Here is a 23,453-nt window from a genome sequence, read left to right on the forward strand (position 1 = left end):
CCCCCGTTCATGCTCTGTCTCTCTCTGTCCCAAAAATAAATAAACGTTGAAAAAAAAATTAAAAAAAAAAAAGAAATATTCCCGTCCTTCCATCCAGATTGACCACCACATCTGGAAGTGGCCATTTGGTGGCTCCATTTCATGGCTCACGGGAGGGAACAGTGGTCTTTGGTGAGACCCATATTGCTGAGCCCGGGAGAGTGTGGACACCCTCTGTGGCGAGGGCTTCAGAAGCACGGGCCAGAGCTGACCCCTTCTGTCCCCAACAGAAGCCTGAGGCATGGGTGAATGTCAAACAGTGGACAGGAGCACCCTGGTTACCAGGGAAACTGGGGCAACCAGACCCCCTGCCTGTGCCACAAGCAGACACTGGACTCTGTTTCTAGTCTGTCTCCCTCTGAGCTGCCCAAGGGTGGCATGGAACCCAGTCTGCCACTGGTCACACATCTAACAATGTCCTCCAGCCCAACGGTGTTACTCAGGCAGACGATGGGCTGAGTGGCGTGAAGGACAGGACCCAGATGGTGCCCATGTCACAGGTGGACACCGTACATCCCTGGGTTCCCACCTTGAGCTGGTCGGGGGAGCCCTGCCCCGGCTGGGTCCCTGACACGCATGCCTCCCTGAACGCCACTGAGCCGTGAGGCAGACACTCACCTCATACAGCAAACAGCCCAGAGACCAGATGTCGGACTTGAAGTTGTAGCCATTCTCGTGGATCCTCTCCGGTGACATGTAGTACGGCGTCCCCACTGCAACACAGGAAGACGGAAGAGGGGTGGGTGCTTATGCTCTGTGTGGGGAAGGACGTAAGGGGGAGGGGAAGGTGTGGAGGCTGGGGAGAGATCCAGCCTTGGTCTCCCCGGGCGCCTGGGCAGCCCCCTCTCGCTCTCCGCCTGTCCCTCCTCAGCCAGAGGAGACGCTGGACAGGACTGGAGCTCCCACACCGGGTAGGGTGCTAAAGCCCCTGGGGACAGGGACCTCCTCAGACCTGAGAATCAGCCTGGGGGCTGGGCAGCTGGGGACAGTGTTTCTGCCAAGGGCCCGGGGATGTGGGATGCAGTGGCCAGGCTCTGGAAAGCAAATGATCAAATGTCCTTTAGGGTGAGTGCTTGAATCCTAGAAGAGTCCAGATTTCTCAACAGTGGGAAGGAAAAAAAAAAACAAAAAACCCAAAACCTGTTAATGCTGACCTAACATTCGTGTTCCTAACAGTCCCCCAAGGAGGCATACCCACTTTACAGATGGGGAAATGGAGGCTCAGAAAAGCGGCGGGACTACGGTTCAAACACAGATCTTTAGGCTCCAGGAAGTGAGCTAAGAGCCACTACCCTTGGCTGGCACCAAACGGCATGTCCAGACTTGGGGTTGGCCAAGATGTCTTAAATCAAACCGAGGACAGAAAAGATAGTAACCATAAAAGAAAAGACTGATAAATTGGACTTCACTAAAATTACGGACTTCAGTTCCCCAAAAGACCATTTAGAGAGTCAAGGCAAGCTGCAGGCTGGAAGAAAACAGTCCTTCCATACATATACCCAACAACGGCCCCATACACAGAATATTTTAAAGCATCTATAATTCAGTAAATAGAAGACAAACAACCCCCTCTCTCAAGTTAGCAAAAGGCTTGAAAGGGCACTTCACAAAAGAGAATTTCCAAGCGGCCAATAAGCACATGAAATGATATTTTTCTCATTACTCATCAAGGCAACACAGATTAAAAGCATAGCAAATTACCACCATCCACCCACCTGAAGTTAAAGTTAAAAAGACAAATATAAACCAAGCCTGATGATGTGGGGGGGGGCAACTGGAACCCTCGCGTATTGCCGATGGGGACAAAAAAATAGTACACCCACCTTGGAAAACCATCTATCGAGCTGAAAACGCTGCTGATCCCATAACCTGCCAGGTCTGTTCCCAGGTCAATGTCCAAGAAAAATGAGTGCTTCTGTCCATCAAGAGCCACGATCAAGAATGTGCAAAGTGGCTTTAGTCACGATAGCCAGAAACTAGAAACAAAAGCCAATCGACGCTAGAATGGATAAATTGCGAACGTGGCCTGTTCACACAATGGAACAGTAAACATCAACAAACAGGAGCCACGAAACTGATCGATCTCGCAGACACGGTGTTGAGTGAAAGCAACCGTGACAGAAGGGCATGCGCTATCTGATTCCATTTTTATCAAGAACAGGATATGTATATACGTGAGAATTCAGTTAAAAAGCAGAGGGGGCACACCCTTGACGATGCGGAATTAATTGTACAAAGATGAGAGGGTTTCCTGAGAGGAGGTGAGCTCCTCATCACCAGAGGCATGCAAACTGCAGCAGAGGGGCTGCTTTGGCGGGGCGGAGGAGGGGCCCAGAGTCAGGATTTGTAAACAGATCTGTGGTCTGAGACTCTGATCCCAGTCCATTCGGAGGATGACTGTCCTGGATGCTTTGCGATCAGACCTTAAAGGTTGCTACACAGAGAACATTTCCACTGGCCTGCAGATGCCATCTGGACATGATGGTGGCTGCTGCTGCTCCAGCCAGAGTCTGTGTAAGGAGCCGGAGTCCAGGGGCGCCTGGGTGGCTCAGTCGATTAAGCGTCCGACTTCAGCTCAGGTCATGATCTCACAGTTTGGGAGTTCGAGCCCCGCGTCAGGCTCTGTGCGGAAGCTCGGAGCCTGGAGCCTGCTTCGGATTCTGTGTCTCCCTCTCTCTCTGCCCCCCCCCCCTGCCCCGTTCATTCTCTCTCTCTCTCAAAAATAAATAAACTTTAAAAAAAAAAAAAGGGAGCCGGAGTCCAGCTCGGCAGAGGCTGAGCCTGACATGTGGCTTGTGACCTGCGATGGAAGGATGTCCTGCGTCACAAAACATGCGCGACCCTGAGGAAGAACAGGCCTTTCAGTGAGCTGGAAAACGACAGGCGCCCTAAAGCAGGGGCCCAGGCTTCAGAAACTCGTGGGCCAAAGACATGCTGGGGCAACTTTGATTTTGCCAGGTAAGGTGGTTTTAAAAGTACAAAACCCCAACTTCCAGTTAGTGGCACTATTATTATAAAAAGAGAAGGCAGTTTAACATTAGAATAAGTGGAAGAACTCACAATCTCAAACTCGAGGACGCTCCTTTACATTGAAAAGTTTAGCTGTTTGAAAACTTGATTACCTTCTAGCGTTTTCTCAAGTCATTGGAGATGGATGAGGACTTACCATGGCCAACTTGTAAAGGCTGTGAAGAGTGATGGGAAGCCCTGCTCTGGGCTTGAGCGCCCTGGGGCAGGACCTTGTTAACCAAAGGGTCCCGGTGCCCTGGGCAGGACCAGGCCCCGGGGGGCATCTTCTAAGTGCCTACTCACACAGTCAATGAATCCGTCCTCGCGTCACTGTTAACACCTTTTTCTTGCAGCCTAATGCACCGCCTGTTTATTTTATTTTTTTAAAAAAAAATTTTTTTTTTCAACGTTTATTTTATTTTTGGGACAGAGAGAGGCAGAGCATGAACGGGGGAGGGGCAGAGAGAGAGGGAGACACAGAATCGGAAACTGGCTCCAGGCTCTGAGCCATCAGCCCAGAGCCCGGCGCGGGGCTCGAACTCCCGGACCGCGAGATCGTGACCTGGCTGAAGTCGGACGCTTAACCGACTGCGCCACCCAGGCGCCCCTGCACCGCCTGTTTAATGTACTGCCGTGGAGGAGCCTACTGGTTGGTGCTGTATGTGGACACCAACACCCTTGGATGGCAGCAGTCCTCAGCAAGGGCAGCAGCCATCACTTAAATGCATGTTGGAGAGACGGCGTCCTATATGCAACCTCTTGTATATTCTGGTCACGAGGGAGCAAAATGAATGGGCAAATACGAAGTGGATGACCAGCTCTCAGACCAGACGGTAAGGGACTCTGGCACCAGGAAGGCTGTGGATGGAGGTCAGGGGCCCTGTCCCTCAGCGAGGGACAGCAGTGTCCACTCCTGGCCACATTTCACCCCTACTCCTGGCCCAGGCCCTGGACGCTGCTGCGAGCACAGGCTGGTCCCGACGCCTCTCGCCACCCTCAGTCTTGTCCTCTGCTCATCTTAGACCCACCTGGGCCTCTACGGGAGCAACTTGGGACAGCTGCCCTGCAGCGTGGCCAGGCCCACCTGAAAGAGAAGACTTCGAGTGCCCGGCCCCTGCTTGAGACCCCCATACTGCCACCCCAGCCCAACCCTACCTGCTCTTCAGTTCACCTCTGTGCCTTTGCACATGCTGTCCAGGTAGGCTGCCCCTCCCCCAGCCAGGGAAAGCTAGCTGCTCGGTGAGGCCTGGACTTCTGGGTTGTCCCTCTTTTCCGTCACCACTTTCTCCCTCCTCGGGCCTGCCTGTGGTGAAGGCCTTGGGGAACGTGGGGAAAGAAAGGTCAGGGAGCACCCCTTCTCCCCCATGCTGCACCCAACCTCCAACCTCTCCATGGCTCCTTCTGCTTCTACCCGTTTCCACAGTGCGGGGGAAAGGCAAACACCCAGATGAACGTGGACTTTCTTCTAAGATGCCAGTGCTGCAGATTCTATCCATCTGCCTGTCCGTCCATCCATCCATCCATCCATCCATCCATCCATCCATCCATAATCACCCATCTATTGTCTGCTTATCTACCCATCCATCAGTCTATCTATGGTCTGTTCATCTATCCATCAGTCCACCCATTCATCTGTCCTGCATCCAGTGTTAACTGAGCCTTGATGTTGTGCTGGGCCCTCCCAGGAGTGGGCCCATCAGGAAGTAGTGAGTTTCCAGTCCCCGAAAGTATCTAGAAGGACACAGAGAAAGGCTGGGGTGACCAGGAGCTGCAGCTGAATCACTTGTAGAAACCTGTTAAAAACGTGGACCCTGGCCCATCCCCAGACCTGTGGGATCAGAATCTCTGGGGCCAGCGCTCGGGACACGGCATCTCTCCCTAGCTCCGGGGAGATGCTGACACATGTCACAGTCTGGGGGGGCTGCCCACCCCCCATGGTTATGCTTTCAGATGCCAAGACACCTGTGGAGCAACCAAGCTTACGAAGTGTTAACTTAGGGAAATCTGGCCTGTCCCTGCTGGGCACTGGGTCCTCATGCCCCCACCCCTGGGCCGATTCTCCAGATCTCTTGACCCCACCCGTGAGCCTTAAAGTTAGGGTGCTCAGCTTGCGCCGGGTGAACACAGCACCTCTTCCTGTTTTGTCAGCTTTTCCTGGGAATAAGTCTGTAAGACCTGCTTTCTATACTGACAACAGATACTCAAACGCAACGAAGCATAATGCACAACTTGCATGAGTTTTAAAGATAAAATGAGACACTTCAAAGAAATCCCAAGCTTGCGGCTGGCCCTGGAGGATGCATCCCCAAGCCCCAAGGGAGCGGTGATTCTGGGGAAGACTGGGAGAAGCCAACAAGAGGAGGGGCCCTGAAGGCCACAGCCAACTGGGTCCCCAGTCCTGCCCCAGGGGCCCCTGGTCACTGCCAGCAAAGCAGCAGCGCAGACTCTGAGACACTCAGGCGGGCCCAAGCCCCCTTCCAGCAGCCTTCCCATTGGAGCCCCAGCCCCGCCAGATCCCAGCCAGCCCCCACCCTCACTCCTGGCAGTGGGGGACGGAGCTGGCGTATGAAACAGGAGCCTAACAAACCCCGACCTTCCCCGCGTCTTTGCCTAGAACTCCCGGATTTCAAACCGGGTGGATATCAGAGGAGAACGTGGGACCTCAAAGCGGAGGCTGATTAAAGGGGCCGCATCCCAGAGATGCGCCACTCCTGTCAAAACAAACTTTGCTGCGTCTGGAGATGCTTGCCGTGTTTGAAACGTGTTCATTAGATATGAAAAAGGCAAAGATTTCACATGAAGGAGACGCTGGCGTCTGTGGGCTGCACTTCTTCCCCACTCGGCAGTTTTGAAAATGGCTGGAGAGATGGGGGTCCCCGCCCGACACCCACCTGCCAGGTGTGACTGGGGGCTGGGACCCCGTGTGCAATCGTGGCGGCAGAGGTGGGGACCGCATGGACTCGAGGCGGCACGCGCTTCAACCCCTCAGCAGGAGGGAACTGAAATTCTCTCTCCCAGCCTCAGTTTCCCCAGTGGTGCAACAGAGGGGTTGCACTTGAGGGTCCCCGGAGGCCTCCGCTCCACCTCGTGGAGCCTTGGCTTCTCTCTCTGGAAAACAGGGACAGGACAACTGACCCACCGGTGCAGGTGGAGGGGCTCTGGGAGGCCCCCTCGGGCCCCAAGAGGGAGAGGTGGACTGCAGCCAGGAGGGCGGGGGAGGGGGCAAAGCGAGCGAGCAAGTGAGGGAGTGGGGGAAGAACACAGGAGGGAGTGAGGACCAGATTCCGGAACCCAAGGAGTGGCTGGCTCCCTCCGGGCTGGGCCCTGTGACCCACATTTCCATCTCACTGTGACCTGTCTTGTGAAACTCCCTCCCCACCCCCAACATCCAACCAGGCCCCACATCCTGAGAGTGCTCCCCTCCCCTCCACCCACCGACTGGCTTGGCCCTCCCTGTCCTGCCTATTCCCACCCTTCCTCTGCCCCAAGGCGGGGGCCCCTGCCCCCCATGCCCAGCTGGCTTCTTATCCCCCCAAGGGAGAAAGGCCAGGTCCTCAGCCTGGCATTCGAGGCCTCTCCAGACTGTCCCCGCTCCCCGCGACACTGGATCTTTGGGCAGCCACATAGGCACCTCCCTGCCACTCTGTGCAGCACCCTGTTATCCAGGTGTTAGGGTCTCACCCAAGATGGCCCGGGGGTGTCAGATGGGAAGGCGGGCGGCCGCGCTTCAGGCTCTGGCTGGAGCACCCCGCGGGCACCGCGAAGGTGCTCACCTGGCGGCACCCGGGCTTCCTCCTTTGTTAATGGACGGGGATGCTCCCCTCCCCCAGGAAGGCTGCAGCACTGTCGCCCGTAACACCCGGGGTACAATTATTAGAACTGCACTAGGACGGGGGAGACTCTAAGTGGATTCCGCATCCCGCCCCCCCTCCCGCCCCCAGGCTGTAAGTTCCAGAGAGCAGGGGCCTTCCTGGTGAGCGGGCCGGGGCCGGCCTGGCACAGAGCCGGCCAGGTGAATGGGCGGACAAACAGGTGAGCTGCAGTTTGCTTCCCAGGCAGGATCCCATCTTCCTGTGCTGTCCTCTTGAGACCCTCTCCTTCCCTCTCTGGTGTCAGCTCAACCAGGAACAGCCTGTGCCCTGAAAAATGCCAGGGTGTGGCAGACAAGCCAGGTGCCCCTTGCCAGCCAGGTGTGATCTCCCGGGACCTCCACCAGATCAGAGTTCAGAAACCAGATGTACCTGCCGAAGCAGGTTCTCTAGGCCAGTTACTCCCAAGCGTCCCGGCTGCTGGAACGGGCAGGAGGTGGCCCAGGGGACGTATCTACACGAAGCGGGGCCCCCAGGGGCGCTTGGCTGTGAGGTCCGTGTGCCCACTCAGCAGCTGTTCCCCAGGGCCCACCCGGTGCCAAGCGTGGGCACGCTCACGGGACTGTCAGCGTGGCAAGGACCGGAGGCCATCCTCCCTGCCTGCAGCCCTGCCGGGAGGGTAGATGAGCTTCTCCCCTGAGTGGCTGGGCACCCAGAAAGCTCATCTGGACTCAAGCCCATTTCCCAGGATGCCGTGGGTGTGCCTGGAGAGGAGCGGACATCTCAAGGAGCTCTAGTCCCTGCGGGCCAGGTGACTACAGGGATGTGGTATCCCTCCCTCTAGGCCTCAGTTTCCTCATCTGTCAAATGGAGATAATAAACCTCGTTTGGGATGACTTTTTAAAAAGCCACACGTGTTTCAGACATCTTTTAAGCCTTGTCTTCTTTGTTAACTCACGTCTTCGGTGAGGTCGGTGATTACAGAAAACAGAAGCAAAGGGGCAGCCCTGGGAGGATCGGGCATGGCCCCGGACCCCCCCAGGGCTGGTCAGGGCACAGTTTAGAGACAGGAGCCCGGCACCCAGCCCGCACACAGGGGCCCTCAGGGGACAGTTTTGCCTGCCCCTTCCCACACCACCCTGGGACTGGCTGTGTCTGGGGGCCTCCTGAGAGCAGGGAAGGCTGCGGGATCCCATCTCCAGCACCCAGCCCTGGGCCAGGGCGGTGGGCCAGGAGAAGGGAGAAGGAAGGAAGTTCTGCCCTGTGGTCAGGCCAGGGGTTGACAGCCTGGGAAAGCCAGTGCGCCCTGACCGCTGTACCTGTCTGGGCTGCCCCCACTCGGACCCTGCGAGGTGGCTGAGGCCCGGCACGCGCCCTGGGCACAGGCTGCCTCCCTGCCCACCCCTGATCCCAGCCTGCGGCCGCCCCGTCACTGCCGCCGAACAAGCAGGGCCTGCTCTCCCAGCCCTACAATTTGTCTTGCAGCTGCCGCTGTTGCTCGGAGCCAGACACTTGCTTGTAGCTTGTGAGCTGTGTATGGGCAAATCTTTCATTTTTCTTTCATTACGCCGGCGTGTACTGTCACTTAATTTTTATGTATGCAATCCTTCCTGACAAATATGATCTGCTGCCTGGTAATTCGTCTGACGCTCATTCTGTTCCGCGCTCTAATTACGGCTCCTATTCCTGACACCGAGGCAGCCGCTCTGCCACCGCTGGGTACCGCACCTGTCAGCCCGGCCATGGCATGACTAATGCCCTTTCATGCCAGCCTCGTGTTAGCAAATACAGAGGCGGGGAGGGGCCCGGGGGAGGGAGAGGCAGAAGGGGATGCGATTTGCATAAGCCTTGCCAGGGGGTCAGCAGCCTCAGGAGAGGAGGTAGTTGCCAGGGTAACGTGGCTCCCGCCACCGCATCCCCACATAGTAGGTGTGCAGGGACAGCGGATACATAATTCATACTCACGCGCGGGGCGTGAAGGAGCCCTGACCCCCGAGTCCCTTTCTGAGTCACGATGCAACGGCAATTAGTCTGATATCTTGCCGGAGCAAATGTGTGCAGGAGACTTAGCTGTGGCAGACCCGCACTGTGGAGAGGGGGCCTTTCTCCCACGTCGGGGGGGGGGGACTTCGGGCCCTGGGTTTCAGCTCTGTGCCGTCTTGTGGTGGAGCCCAGCCCTCGGTTCTGAGAGTGGTCCTGGGGGCAGGGCCTCGCCAAGCCCCCTGAGGCCTCTCAGCTCCCTGGCGTCCCCTGGACACGGGCACAAGGCCCCAGGAGGGCTCCTTCCATCCACCACTGGGCCCGGTCGCTGCTCGGAGGCCTCGGGAAGACCCCGGCCTAGCAAGCAGCCTTTTCCCCAGTTCCAATTCCTTCTCATTAATATAATAAGTGCACCAGTCCGAGTCGATAAACTCACACTGTCGGACGAGCCCGTATTTCTGCCCGTTCCTAATGATGTGATCTTAACTGGCTCTGACGAGCGCGCAGTCTCCTCCGTGGAGGGACCGAGAGGAGGGACCTGACTGACAGGGGACAGAGGCAGTGGCTTTAACTCTTCTCTTTGACAGTTGCCCTTGAGTGTCTGGCCTTTTGAAGCTCTTAAACCAGAGAGGTAAACAGTCCCAAACTCACCGAAGCACTGATTTTCATAAGGAAGGGTCTGAGGGGACCAGGGAACAAGGCTTCCTCTCGGCACGGCAGGCTGGGGGGCTCTGGAGGGAGAGCCAGCACAGCTTCCACGGCCCAGCCCTGGTCTTCTGGAGGAAGCGTGGGCTCCGGAGGAGAGGCCCGTGTTCGAGTCCTGGCTCTGCTGCTATGTGACTCAGAAGAATCCCTCAAGCTCCCAGGTTCCAGATTCCTCGTTGGCACAAAGGAAGGGTCCTGTGGACCCTCACGGCTATTGGAGGTGTGAGTAAAGTGTCATAAACGCAGGGGACGTCCTTTCAAGCCCTGCCCACACCCCACATTCAGACACACACACACACACACACACACACACACACACACAAACACACACACACACTCGCTCAGGTCGGAGCTGCTGATCTCTTAGTGCACTTCTCCTGATCGTGTGCTTTACCCGAAAGCCTCTAAGCCATCGGGACCTGTATGAACAGTGACAGATTCCACCAGGAAAGTGTGTCTCCGGGAGAACACCTCGCTGTCACCAGAAGCTGCTGTCTGTACTCACAGCATGCCGCAGGCACTCGGGGAGAGGGTAGGGGACACACGGGCTGGGGCCGCGGAGAAAAGAGTGGTTCCCAAGGGAGGGAGTCGGCCTTCACAGGGCAGGTAAGCCTCAGGAGCACCTTCCCCGGCAAACGCCACCTCCAAGAACCAGGGACAGGCTCGCTGGGAGCAGGATGCCCCTGCCATATCTGCATCCTTCCCACCCAGCCCTGGTTAAATGCGGATATGCCCTGCTGTAACGCACAGGGGACCCCCACGTCTGTGTTCCACTGGGGGCCTCCCAGTTTCTCTTTCCTAATCAAATGAAAACTCCTCATCCTCCAACATTCCACGTTTCATACCCAGTCACATACCCGGTGTATGGATTCGGAACTGGCATTGCTTCACGGAACCCGAAACCCATGCGTGCCCAAGTATATCCCCAAGCCCAGCCCTCAGGTGCTCTCCAACTCCAGGAACGGTACCGCCCCAGCGAGCCTGGCGCTTAGGCGCCCCCATCTGCGGCGCCCCCGCGCACCCCACTCTCCGGCTCACCCGTCCCCTGCTCCCTGCACCACAAGCTCCCCTGCACCCTTCACAGTCCAGCGACAATGTCACCTCCTGCTGGGTGAGACCCTGGTAACCTGGTCCCTGCGGCTTCAAAACTGCCGTGTAAAAGCCAAAACCTGAAAGAGTGCCAGTGTCCCCCACCAGGAGGACTGGACTGAGCGTGGGGCATCCATGGGATGGAACACGATGGGAGAAAGAGAAAGACGGGACCGCCGTCCCGGACGGGCTCTGCCGTGCTTTCCTGGAACGGGCGGCGAGGCAGCGTGGGGACGCGGGGGACCCCCAGCTGAGGCCTCTCAGTTCGCCCCGCTCTGGGTCACTGTGGTGAAGAGGTGAGTAAAGACTGGAGCTCAGGAAGGTAAGTTCCTGCGTTAACGGACCAAAGGCCCTGTGGGGTGAACACTCGCATCTCCCCACAGGGTCGCCCAGGACCGCCAGCCGCTGCTGGGATGTGTGCACAGGCTCCTTACCTAGGGAGTGGGCTGCGGTGGTCTCGGAGCTGAAGAAGCGACCCAGGCCGAGGTCACCAAGCTTCACGACGCCCGTGGCCGTGATGAACACGTTGGCAGGCTTGATATCTACAGAGGAAGAAGGCAGCTGGTGTGGGGGCAGAAGTTGAGGGGGGTGGCGGGTAGGGCAGGACCCACGGTGTCGAGCATCTTGCGGGTCCTCAGGGGAATCAGAGAATGGGCACGTGCCAGGCCCTGGGCTGGACTCCCGGACTCCCCGAAGGCCAGGCAAGATGCTCACACGCCCCTGTCCGGGGAGTACAAAGTGGTCCAGCTTCCTCACGGATGTCCCCAGACCATTCTCCCCAGAGCAGGGAACGCTGCCTCCTGGGCCCCAGGGGTGCCCAGCAACCCCCCCGCCCACCCGCGGGCTCTGGGGGGGGAGTGGCAGTGCCCGGACCCCGCGGGCTCTGGGCGGGGGAGTGGCGGTGCCCGCACCCCGCGGGCTCTGGTGGACGCGTACCTCGGTGCATCACCCGGCGAGAGTGCATGTGTTCCACGGCGCTGCACAGCTGTGCGAAGTACTTCCACACCGTCCTCTCGGGGATGAGCCGCTTCTGCTTCTTAAAGTACTGTGGTGGGGAAGACAGACAGGCCTGGGGGACGGGCCACAAGGGAGGTGGCCACGGGGCAGTGCCCCTGTCCTGTCCCCAGTGGTAGCTGGCACCTGGCACGGGGGCGGGTGGTCAGGCTGCTGAACAAACAATACATCTGGAACAGAGGGTGCTGTGCTCCCGTCTACACTTCAGCCCCAGACGGCCCTCCGTGGCCACCGGTCCGCCCCCACCCAGCGCTGACCTCCCTGCGGGTGGAGCAGGTCTGGCCCAGAGTGAAGGTCCTAGAGGACTTTGCAGAACGGATGCCTGGTCTGCATCTTGAAGGCTTCTCTCAATCACACTTTTCCTGGCATTTTCCGGACACATGCCCGTCTCCCACACAGCCTGATGGGGAAGCTCCTTACTGGAGCAGATAGGCACGGACTCTGCCTGCCCCTCGCCCCAGCTTGGCCCAGAATGGGGGTACCCGATGCCTGGTGGTTAAATCCCAGCTGCCCTGTCCCCGGGAACCGGCAAATCTCAGTGCAGCAAGGAAATGGCAGGGCATTCTTGAAAGGACCCCCCAGTTTCAACAGGCACTAATCTACTTCATTGCCTGAAAAAACATATTTAATGCTCCAGAAAACAGAACGAAACCCAAAATGCCACCCAAGCTGCACTGAGTGAGCCGTAGGTAACCAAAGGTCCTGGGAGGAGCACACGGGGAAGAGGTCCTCACCCATGTCCCTCCGGGGAGTCTCCTGTGAGCCAGGCCTGAGGGGTGGGGTGGGGGGTGGGGCAGTGACTCACGCACACCGTTAACCTGAGTACTGGGTTTTTGTTCAGAGGCTTTTTGCTCCAGAACAACCACCTTTTCCAAAGCAGCCAGAGGCGAAGCCATAGGCCCATTTGTTCGGGCAGCTGCTTGGGTGCAGGGAAGACAGTGGCTGCCCCAGGACACGCTCCTGGCCTAGGGAAGGGAGTTTGTGGCGGAAGACAGGACCTGGGCTCACACGGGTAAGCACCCACCTTGTGCAGCCACTGTGCTGGGCCCTCAGCAGGAGTGACCGCACCCTTCTTACACACGAGGAAACCAAGGGCCACACAGTAGCTGGTAAGGGGCTCAACCCCAACCTCCCAGGGCCAAGCTCTTAACCCTAATTAACTCTGAATGACACCGGTAACCACCGGATGAGGGACTGAGCTCAGAGAGGTTCAGGAACTTGCCCAAGGTCACGCAGCTGGAGTGCCAGAGCGGGGACTTGATCTGGGCACCTCCGACAATGGGACGGTCATGGCCGAAAGCCCCTGGCCTGGCAGTAAAGCCCCATGAGGCTCTCCCGAGGCTCCATTCTGGGACAGGGACCTCACGGGTGAGCTGCCGAGGCTCCCAGCACAGACCGCTGGCACAGGACCCCACTCCCCTCCACGCTGCCCCGGGTCTCTGTGGTGGGTTGGGCTGGAACGTTGTTTACGCTGTGATGTTGGTTAATCCTCATTACAGCTTTTAAGCTCGGCTGCGAATGGTGCTTTTCTAAATGTCACGTCCTATAAGCGCCGTGTGACATTTAGCAGGAAGGCGCAGAGTCTCTGGTGGGTTTTGGGGTGGCGGCAACTCTCAGCTTCACTGTCCGTCATAAATAACGTTGGCGCTGTGGCGGTGGTGGCACTGCTTGGCCTGAGGCTGCGGGCCCTTGGGACACAGGGCCTAGGCCAGTAGCCTTCAGGCTAGCCCAATGGGGCGGCCGTGGTGCAGCCCGGCCTGGGGCCCCGGCAAGGTCCCCAGTTCCCCTCAGTACCCAGAGGCAGCCAGAGAGTGGGAAAGGCCACTCGGGGAAACTGAGCTCCTACCAAGTCCCAGGCGTCGTGAAGAGCGTATTACAGATGGGGAAACTGAGGCATAAGGCCCCCCTTCCCGCCAAGGGAGGAGGGTCTAGCAGGTGTGTCTTGCCTCCAGACCGAGGGTGTCTCTCCTGCCCTGCCTCTCCCGCTTGCTGGGGGCAGCACCCAGCCAGGGCCCTGCAGGGGAAGCGGCTGGCACTGCAGCAGAGGGAACAGGAACAGGCACGGGGGAGGGCCCTGTGACCGAGGGAGAGGAGGTACCGTGTCAGGAGGGGAGGGTTCCTGAGATGGGGCCGGGAGGCCGTCCCCCAGAAACCCGGCGGGTATGTGACCAACTTGATCTCTGGGCTGGTGTGGGCCCTGAGGAGGCCAGGGAGAAGGGGAGGGCAGCTGGGGAGGGGGCACCCCACCCCCCAGGCCAGGCACAAGGCGCTGGACACCCACACGCCTCCCTTCTCTCTTTCACCCGGAAGGAGCCTGCACCCAGCCCCGCACCCAGCACCCCCCTCCCCCACCCCGCAGTCCCTCACGCACCCCCAGGACAGAGATGGAAACCGGGCTTTGTGGGCAAGGGGTTTGATTTGCCCAGTCGCCAACCCCCGACTGTTTGATTCCAGCCCCGCTCTGCTGACTGAGATGCTGCAAGGGGCCTGGGGTCTGCAGGGGCTTCAGGGTGCAGCACCCTCGCCATGGGCCACGTCCCAGGGCCCTTCCTCTGTCTCCCCTCCACCTCCTGCTCACGGATTCCACTCCCACCCTCCACCCCACCTTCTGCTGGGCATCTAGTCTTTCTTCTAGAACACCATACAAACCATGTCTACTCCCCACCATGAGTCCCGTGGAAGCTCCCTGCTGACCTTGGGGCAAGGTCTCGAATCCTGGGCCCAGACGGTGAGGCCCTGGGCGACCTGACTGCCCCACCTCCCCCCGCACTCCCTGCCTCCACCTCACCCAGTACTTTGTGGACTCTGGACTGCTCATCCCACTGGGTTCTTGCAAGGTGTTCTGCCACAACACCCCCTTCCCCCCCTGCGCTGTCTCCTTCAGGTCTCAGCTCAGGCCACCTCCTCCAGGAAACCTTCCCTGGCTCCCACAGGTCCTGAACTTGGTTCGCTCACATGGACTTGTGACTTTTTGTTCATGGGTCTGCCCTCCTGTTAGAAGGCAAGCTCCCTGAGGGCAGCACCCACGCCTAGGTCTCGGCACCCAGCGGGTGCTGGATGCGTGTGTGTTCAGCAAGAGAACGACATGTGAAGGAGAAACACAGGGTGGGGGGGGTGGGGGGGAGAAGGAAGAACTAAGACATGATAGAGCACATCTGTTCCCACCAGGGATCTGTGTGGAGATTAATATCCTGGCAAACACATTAATATGTCAACGAAAATATAAAAGCAGGTGATAACAGCTCAAGTAATGCCGCTTCCCAACGACGCCCGAATTCCTAGGAGCCAGATTTCAGAAGAGCAAGCGCTGAGCAATTGCTCAATCCCCAGCGCCTGGTGGGAAAGACGGAGAACCCATGTCTGGCCCCTTTTGCAAGTGTTGCCGGGAGCAAGGTGGGGGCTCCGGTGTAGCTGGCCTCGCTCAGAAGCAGATGGACTGGGCTGGGGGAAGGAGGCGGTGGGGGCCCATGGCCAACAGCCTGCAGGCTGGTCAAGCCAGCAGGGAAGTCAGGGCCTTGAGGGAGGAGCACAGAGCGGGGTGGGGGGCTGAGGGCTGGGGCTTGGGGGTCCCACAGAGAGGCTGTGTGGCCTCAGGCAGGCAACTAAACCTCTCTGAGCTCTGCTGAGGACGGTGTGTGCTTAGTGAGTGATGTGTGTGCTCAGCACGGTTGTGGCTCACAGGAGGTGCTCCAGCAATGGAGCTGTGATGGTTCCTGAGTCCAGAGTCTCGGTTGGCCTGGGCCTGGGCCTGGGCCTCAGGATGGGGGGCAGTGGGGGTAGGGCAGTATGGGGGCTGCCGTGGGACACAGAGCAAGAGCCAGACCTGGTAAGTCATTCAACCTCTCAGAGACCCCCGCCTCAGCCACTGCATGGAGTGAGGTGTCCCTCCAGCGCCGGAGCGGCCCCAGGGGGATCACTTGGGTGCTGATGCCTGGAGGCCCTGGCTAGGAAACAGAGAGCGGCGCCACACAGGCACGGTGCTATCCCCCGTGTTACTGGGTATCCTCGGGTAAGTCTCTTAGCCTTTCTGGGCTTAGTTTTCCCTTTGGAAAGTTGGACGCACAACACCTCTTCCCAGATTCTGTGAGCTGGGGTCTGACCTAACATGGGGTTCTATCCCTGTTTCTACCATGAGGCAGCCTGTGGGCAGCCTGGGGCAGTGGGGACAGCCAGAGGCGTGCTTTCTGTCCATGGCTGACCCTCTCCCAGAGCCTGAGCGGGCACCCTCCAGGCCACGGCTGAGGCCTGTGAGGCACTGGCCAGGGAGGCTGAGTGGCCCTGGTGGACAGCCTCCACCCGAGGCCACAGCAGCAAAGACCCCAGGCCGAGGGGCTGCCTGATCCTGGGCTCCCTGTGTCTGGACGGCCCCCGGGGCCGGCCTGCCTGCCGGCCTCACTCACCTTGATCATCTGCGAGAGATCACCCGCATCGGCCAGCTCCAGCACAATGTTCAGCTCGTTGTCCTCAATAAACGAGTCCAAATACTTGATGATGTTGGGATGGTTTAGTTGCTGTCCAAAGAGAGAAAGAGGGGGAGGCAGAACCAATGAGGGCCGGTCCAGCCTAGCGCCTGCCCCGTGCTGGCTCACGGCACGTATTCATTAGCAGGGCCCTGGCTTTGCTACACAGGGGAGTGTCTTGGGGGAAAGGTCTGTGCTTGGGAGTCAGGCAGACCCAGGCAACACTGGGAATGCCTTTCTGCATCTCTGAGTCTCAGTTTCCCCATCTGTACAATGGGCATAATGTATTCATGAGCAGTAGTGAGCATTAGATGCGCCGAGGCCTCTAACGCAATGTCTAACTTGGTGACTGCCCGGACCTGAGACCCCACGGACACCTGTGGACAGCATCCTCCTCCTCCTCCTCCTCCTCACCACCCGTGACCCTCGGCAGCAGGGCTGGGCCCCCACCGCCCTATTGCTGTGCTCAGCAGGCCTGTGCTCGTGCTCCCAAGTGCGCCCATCTCCCTTCTTCCTCCCTCCTCTCATTTTGACACATCCTTGTGAAATCCTGAAAAAAAACCCAACAGTTCCTGGCGTGCTCCGTGCTGAAGCCCTGCCTCTGGCCTGACCACCATGGCCCACGTGCTTTCCAGACAGGAGAGCTCCCCACCAGCTGGAAGTCAGCCCCCGCCTGGCTAAGAGGGGACAGACCTTGGCAACTTTTTATAACTCAGACTGACTGTTTCCACCAAATGATTCCAGAGTCTGGGAAAGCAGAGGGGACTCAAATATTCTGCCAGGGCTTGGTCGGCCAAGTCCACGGGGGCGGCTGTCAGCAGACAAGCAGAGGCCACCGTCGCACACATTTTCTAGAAGACCTGGAAGTTGCTGTGAGAGGGGTGTGGATTTGTGCTGTGTGCCGACCTGTGCCTGTCTTCGGATTCTAAAATGAGGGGGACCTTGGCAGACATCACATGGCTGTGCTATCTGCCATTCGTTCTTTTCCCAAGCCAGGTCTGGGTGCACAGACACCCCTCAATCAGAAGCCACAGGTGGCCTCTGTCACTGGCCATGTGTCTGCCCCTCCCTCGACTCCACTCTCTCCTGATGTCCACTGCCTGTCCGAGCCCTCAGGCCCCCTGTCCTGGGTCTCACCCCCTTTGTCAGCACAGCAAACAGCATGATTATAGTCTTAGCCTCTACATTTAGAGCTATGATCCGTTTCAAATAAATTTTTATGTACAGTGTGAGGCAGCGGTCAAGGCTCACTTCTGTCCCTTTGGACGTCCAGTTTTCCCAGCACCTGGGTTAAGAGTCTTTCCTTCGTCCACTGAACTGTTGTGGTGCCTTCGTCAAAAGTCACCTTTACCCGGATTTTGTTTTGAGGCCTTCCCGGAGTGAACGCTGGCCATCACATCAGCTGATATTTTCCATTTACCAAAAAAAAATATCAAAGCGAGTGGAATGCTGGCACTTGATCAAGTTGAAAATGCTTTGAAGTCTCGAATGCACCTTATGATGTGCCAGCGCTGTTGTTATTATAAACGAGAGTCCCCTGCTCTTTCAGCCCACTCTTGGAGCTCACCTCCCCACCTCCCCACCTCCCCGGGGGAACCTTACATCCTCCCAGGGAGGCCTCCCCGACACCCACCAAGGTCATCAGCAGACTGGGCAGCACAGTTTTTCAAATGACTTGGGAAGACTGGAGGGGGTTTGGGTGGGAATGAAAGCTTCCGTCAAGGGGACTGTTACCTCGAGGTGCTGGCTCCTGGGGGGAGGAGGGGGAAGCCTCTCTCCCTGCTCCCAGGGCAGGCCTGAGGAGGGCAGGTGACGTAAGGGCTCCCTCGAATACCCCGCCAGGCTACAAAGGTACAGGCTGGGGCGAAAAGGGACCCCCAGAGGTCAGCTGGGGGCAATCCCCAAGGCCTGGAGAGGGAAGGGACTGACTCTAGAGGATGAAGCTCGGTCCAGAACCTGGTCCAGTAGCCGAGGGCTGCTGTCCACCCAGAGTCCCCTTCTGAGCCTGCAGCCTGTTGGGGAGCTCAGGCGTGTCTCAAAGGGGACACACCTGGGCCAAGGATGTAGAAAGTGCTCCAAAGATGCGAGTGGTGGGGTTTCATGGTTTGTGAGCGGGGGAGGGGTAGCTGCTTTGGCTTCGTGTATCTAGGGTTCAGGTAAGTAACACCTCAAGATTCATCTCCAGTGCGGCTCCTCCTGGCAGCATCGGTCACCCTCTCGCTCTCTGGCATCCCGACAATCCACGCCCACGTCTCTCTCTCTCTCTCACAACCTGGAGCTCCACAGGGTGGGGCTGTCCCCGAGGTCCCGTGCCATGCCCTGGCGGTCGTGCTGGCTGCCGAGGGATGGACGACGGACAGATGGCCAGACGGAAGGAAGGCAGAGGTGACAGGAAAGGGCTCAGGTCCCCCCCCCCCCCTTGAATCTCTGCCGCCAGGGGCTTTGCTCCGTCCCACTCGTGGCCCCGCTGGGACGTGACACGGCAGTCTGTGAGGATCTGTCTTCCCTGCTGGCTGCAACCTTGTGCCCAGCACTCAGTGCTGCTCAAAACTGTGCTGACTGTATGAACGCATGATCTCTGCCCGTGTTCCGACAGGGTCCGCCTTCCCGCCCCACGTCTGGGGGGGGGGGGGCTCTGCACTGGGAGGTTTTGGGGTTCGGGTCCTGGCATGAATGACGTGAACGATGTTGCCCAGTGGGCCCTCTGAGAACTGTGGTTCCCTTTGTTTTGCAGGAAACACCTCGCGCCCTGGCGCATCCTGTTGACTTCCTCTGGGCAGGCGGGGAGCTGGATCGGCGTTCTGGAAAAGGGCTGGCGGTGAGCGGCAGAGGTTGTGACCACGATGACAAGGGCTGCCTGTGACCGAGCACTTGCACACAACAGATGCTACACTGAGCCCTTCCAACCCATTTTCTAATTCCCCCGGCACCTGAGGACAGTCCTGTTGTCATCACTCCCTTCTACAGATGACAAAACGGAGGCCGTGAGTGGTCAACAGCTTGCCCACAGCCACATAGCTAGTGAGTAAGGGGTATGCCCACTTCCAGAGCCATGGTCAATGGCACACGGCCACACTGCAGCCTGAGGAAGCCCCCGGAATAGGCCCAGGTCGCACCAAGCCTCACCTATGACTTCACTGAAGCCCAGGGACCCAGAACAAGCTGGCTCAGTACGAGCACACGTACAATTCCTTACTCGTTGTGAATGGCACATGTGCATTCTTGGCCACAAGAGAGGAGAGAGGGTGGGTGACCATGACAGCAGGTCCCCAGGGCTGGGAAATCAGTCTGAGTCCTGAGGCCACACCCGGGCCCCAAAGTCGACTGCTAAGGTAAAACTTTAAAAAGGTTATCCGAAGGGGATTTTTGGACCTGTAACAGTTGGAGTTAAGGACACCTCCCTGTAAGCCTCCCTGGGACCCATCATAGGCAGGGTCACAAATCACATCAGGCCGCATCCCCCGCTGCTCACAGCCACTTCAGGGGCCTCCCCGTTCCCGCGTTCGAGTCCCACATCCCAAGGGTGGCGTCCGAGGCCGCCACCACCTGGCTCCCCAATTCCACACTGCGGGGATCCCCCAGCCTTCCAGAGTCTGGGACGGGACCCTGCCCTCCTTGGGCCCTGGGTCAGCCGGCATCCCTCGCACAGTCACACCGGCTGCCTGCCCACTCCCTGCTGCCTGGAAGCGGCTGAGGGCAGGCAGGGACCAGGCCTGAGAGCCCAGGGAAGACCCGACAGTGTAAACCGCTAACCAGAAATCCCGCAGTGGGACTTCCACATCATTGCGACCAGCAGCCCCACTTTACCAGAAGGTGTGGAGCGAGCCCTCTGTCTCCTGAAAGGGGAGGACCTACTGTGTGCTCCACTGTGCTGGGCCCTCCTCGGATACTATTTTACCTCATCTTCTCCAACTGCCCGTATCCCGTGAGGCAGGTATTCTTACCACTGAGCAGATGGGCAAACTGAGGCTCCCGGAGGCTAAGGCACTTGCTTAAGGTCACACAGCTCGTAAATGAAGACATGAGGATTTGAACCTAGGCTCCTGGGCCTCCGATACGTGGAACATTCCTCCTCCTCCACCGCCCGTGAGACCCCAGGCAGAATCCCAAGCCTGGGGAGTAGGGAGGGATCTCCAGGAGAAAGCAGCCCTAGTCTGGGGGCGAGTCTAGTCCAGAGAGTTCTGTTGTCTCTGACTCTGGGGAGACCAAGGAGGAAGCCAGCGGGGAGGAGAAAGGAAAGGACACAGATACCACCACCCCCGCCCCCCAGCCTCCTGTTTGGGTAGGTCTGGGAAGAGCTAACAGGGTGACAACCCTCCAGCACCAGGAGCCCCGGGCCAGACAACTGGCTGTGAATCCTCTCCTGCATCCCGGGCTGGCCTTGCTGAGTCACCCGGGTGGGGGCATCTCCCGGGTGGCAGTGATTTGGTGCCCTCGGGGGAGGACTTTGGTGCCAGGTGCTGGTGTCCATAAACAGAATCAACGTGGGGCAAGGACGGCCAGTCTGGGGGCGCCATGAGGCCTGGGCAGAGGTGAGGTGGGGCCCACGCCCGCCCAATCATGAGAAAACAAATGGACCACTAACCCTCAAAAGGGTGTTGTTTCTGAACCTAACCGGCTGCGGTCTGTGACAGCCAACAGGTGGCCCAGGGCGGGGACCAGGCCACCACAAGGAAGCAAGGGGCTCCTGCTCAGCCCAGGGCACTCACCTTTAGCAGGCCAATCTCCTTGACGCAGTCCTGCCTGGCTTTGGCGTCCATCATCTCGAATATCTTGGGTGAGAGGAAAAAGAGAGAGAGTGGTCAAAACCCAGCTCCCGGGACCCCCACCGGGAGCCACAAGAATGGGAACTCCCACCCTGGCTCTTCCACCTCCTCGCCGAGGGACGCCATAAACACAACGGCTGTTTACCGGGTGCCCATCCTGAATCCTGGGAGGATTCAGCCGGGCGCTCTGGGCTGAATCCTCCCGTGAGGCAGGGGTTACTGGTGCCGACTTATAAAGACCGAGAAATGCAGTGACTTGCTGAGGTCACCCACTGGTAAGTGGGAGGCCAGGAAACGTGCTTGGAGCCTGTCTTCACCTCTGGAAATGGGGCCAATAGCCTGGCCTGACCTCCCAGGTGGTCACGTGGGCTGAGTGAGAGGGTGTAAGCACAGCACCTGCCACCGCACACCCTTCCCGCCGCCACCCCGGGGCCCGTTCAGTGCCCGTTCACCGTGGGCCCTCAGAATACCTTCTGACTCCCGGCAACAAACAGAAGGTCCCCACTACAAAACCCGACATGGCACAGAAAAGCAGGACAAAGAGGGCCAGACGAGCCCCTCCTTGGAAGACAAATCAGAGCAGAAAATGGGCCTTTTCTAAAGAGAGGAGCCCGCCTCTCCTCCAGCGACCCGGAGCCACATGTGCGGTTTACAGACCAGCAAAGAAACCATCTGTCGCCTGGGTCCCCACCCGTGGCTGCGTCTGCGTCCCCTCCTCTGCCCAGGCTGTTAGGCTCATTCTCGAAGGACAAATGAGCAAACTGAGGTGTCGGGAAACTCTGCTGGGGGATTTAAAGCCACCTTCTGTGGCAACGTGCTGTTCAAACGTGCCCAGTGGCTCTCACTGAAACGCATCCTGGCAGGACTCTGCGGCTGCCAACCCATCTGCTTGAGCCCCCTCCTCCATTTCGGGGGGACACGGAGGTCAGGAAAGGCTCTCAAACCCAGAGGCGACCAGCAAGTGCTGAGTCGGTGTGGGTCAGAGGCTGAGCTCCCCCTCAGCTCGCTCTGTGGGCCCGGTGAGATGGATACTCACGCCTCTGCGGTTCTTCTGATCTGAGAAATGGGGTGACCGCCCTCACCCACAGGACCGTTCTCAAGACACGACCCGGTATACAGTGGTGCTCAATGCATGCTCATTTGCCTTTTCCTCTAAGGCTCACGATGAGCTTTCATCAACAGGAGCCCACCTAATCCTTCCCACAGCCCAGTGAGTTGGGTGCCGATTTCAGAGGAAGGGTCGAGGACTGGCCGAGGGCCACAATGTTTAGACACAGAAGCTGGCTCCCGTGATGTGGTTTTGACCCCATGGGCTCACCTGCACCTTCTTTAGAGCCACCGTCTTCCTGTCCAGCAGGCAGGTGGCCTTGTACACCTCGCTGAACTGTCCTCGGCCTATCTTCTTCTCGATCTGGAAGTCTGCCAGCGAGCAGCGAAAAGACAGGGTGTTCGGGTGCCTCTGGAGGAGATGGACAGAGGGGTTATCAGTAGCCAGGCTGTGGTGAGGGGCCGGGCCCTGGGCAGCTGGGGCCCCTTCCAGAACCTGGCAACTCCAGCAATGCTCCTCCAAGGCCACGGAGAGACTTTGAATGCCAACCTCACTGTCAGAGACTCCATCGGCCCCCTGGGTGCTGTCCACACCACAACACCCCCCACTCTGTAGATGAGAATCTGAGGCTGCTGGTTTCCCCCATGGCACTTAGCACCACCCCTCATTACCTGATCCCATGGTCATCTGCTTGTTTCTGTCCCGCACTCCCAGAAAGCTGACTCCCTGGGGCCAGGGCCTCGCCTACCTTGTTCACTCCTGAAGCCCTTGTGCCCAGGCTGGAGCCAGCAAGCAGAGCAGGTGTGAAGGAAGTGACCCACTAAGATCACACAGCTAGGGCAAGGCCCCGCTGGGTCTCACTGGCCCCAAGGCCCTCCACGTGTCGGCCCCAACCCTAACCCTACGAGTCATTGTAAGATGTGACTTCCCCTCCCGGGGTAGCCAATCCCATCCAAGAGATGAGAAAACCAAGATTAAATCTGCAGTCTCACCATTCCGAGCCCCTTTGAATAAACAGGCCCCTTTATGGCAACATGAGGGATCCAGACACTTCACGGTGACTCTCCAGGGGCCAGCACAGAAACCCACAACTGAGCAGTATGACCTGCCCAGGGATGGTGCTGCCCAGTGAGGCAGCAGTGGCCACGTAGCCCCTTGCCACCCGCCCCCCCCCCCCCCCCCCGCAACACATGTGCAAAGTGCTCTGGGGAGAAGGAGAGGAGGGGGTGCCTTCTTGGGCCCTGGAAAGGGGAAGAGGAGGGGAGGACGGCGAGGATGCCTTGGCTCTGGTCTGCCCCGCGCTGGCCTGCCAAAATACGTCCTCCTCCTGCTACCCGCCCCCTCGCGCCACTCTGGGACAGGGGGTCACCGCCACTGGGGACCCGCCCCGGCTGGGCGGCGGTGTGAGGACAGGGTCTCACATATAGAAGGGGGACAGAAACATCTGTGGAGTTCATTTTAGGGGGTGAGGGTGAGGCAAGAGGCACAGAGAGCCCCACCCAGGCAGGAAGGGACAAGTGTCTGAATTTTCTGA

General features: G+C 58.7%; 1 protein-coding gene across 3 annotated transcripts in view; it reads right to left on the reverse strand.

The window, feature by feature from the left end:
• The window catches only part of NEK6 (NIMA related kinase 6), an 86,648-nt gene that overhangs the window by 12,595 nt on the left and 50,600 nt on the right, over positions 1-23,453 (reverse strand). For all 3 annotated transcript variants that reach the window (XM_047830985.1, XM_047830984.1, XM_047830983.1), the window contains exons 3-8: positions 22,190-22,330; positions 20,815-20,877; positions 16,046-16,156; positions 11,568-11,676; positions 11,066-11,173; positions 658-752 (exon numbers count right to left, since the gene is read on the reverse strand). In XM_047830985.1, the coding sequence (XP_047686941.1) occupies positions 658-752; positions 11,066-11,173; positions 11,568-11,676; positions 16,046-16,156; positions 20,815-20,877; positions 22,190-22,330 (627 nt within the window). The remainder of the gene's footprint in view (positions 1-657; positions 753-11,065; positions 11,174-11,567; positions 11,677-16,045; positions 16,157-20,814; positions 20,878-22,189; positions 22,331-23,453) is intronic.

This window comes from Prionailurus viverrinus, chromosome D4, assembly GCF_022837055.1.
Source record: "Prionailurus viverrinus isolate Anna chromosome D4, UM_Priviv_1.0, whole genome shotgun sequence".
Lineage (NCBI taxonomy): Eukaryota > Metazoa > Chordata > Mammalia > Carnivora > Felidae > Prionailurus > Prionailurus viverrinus.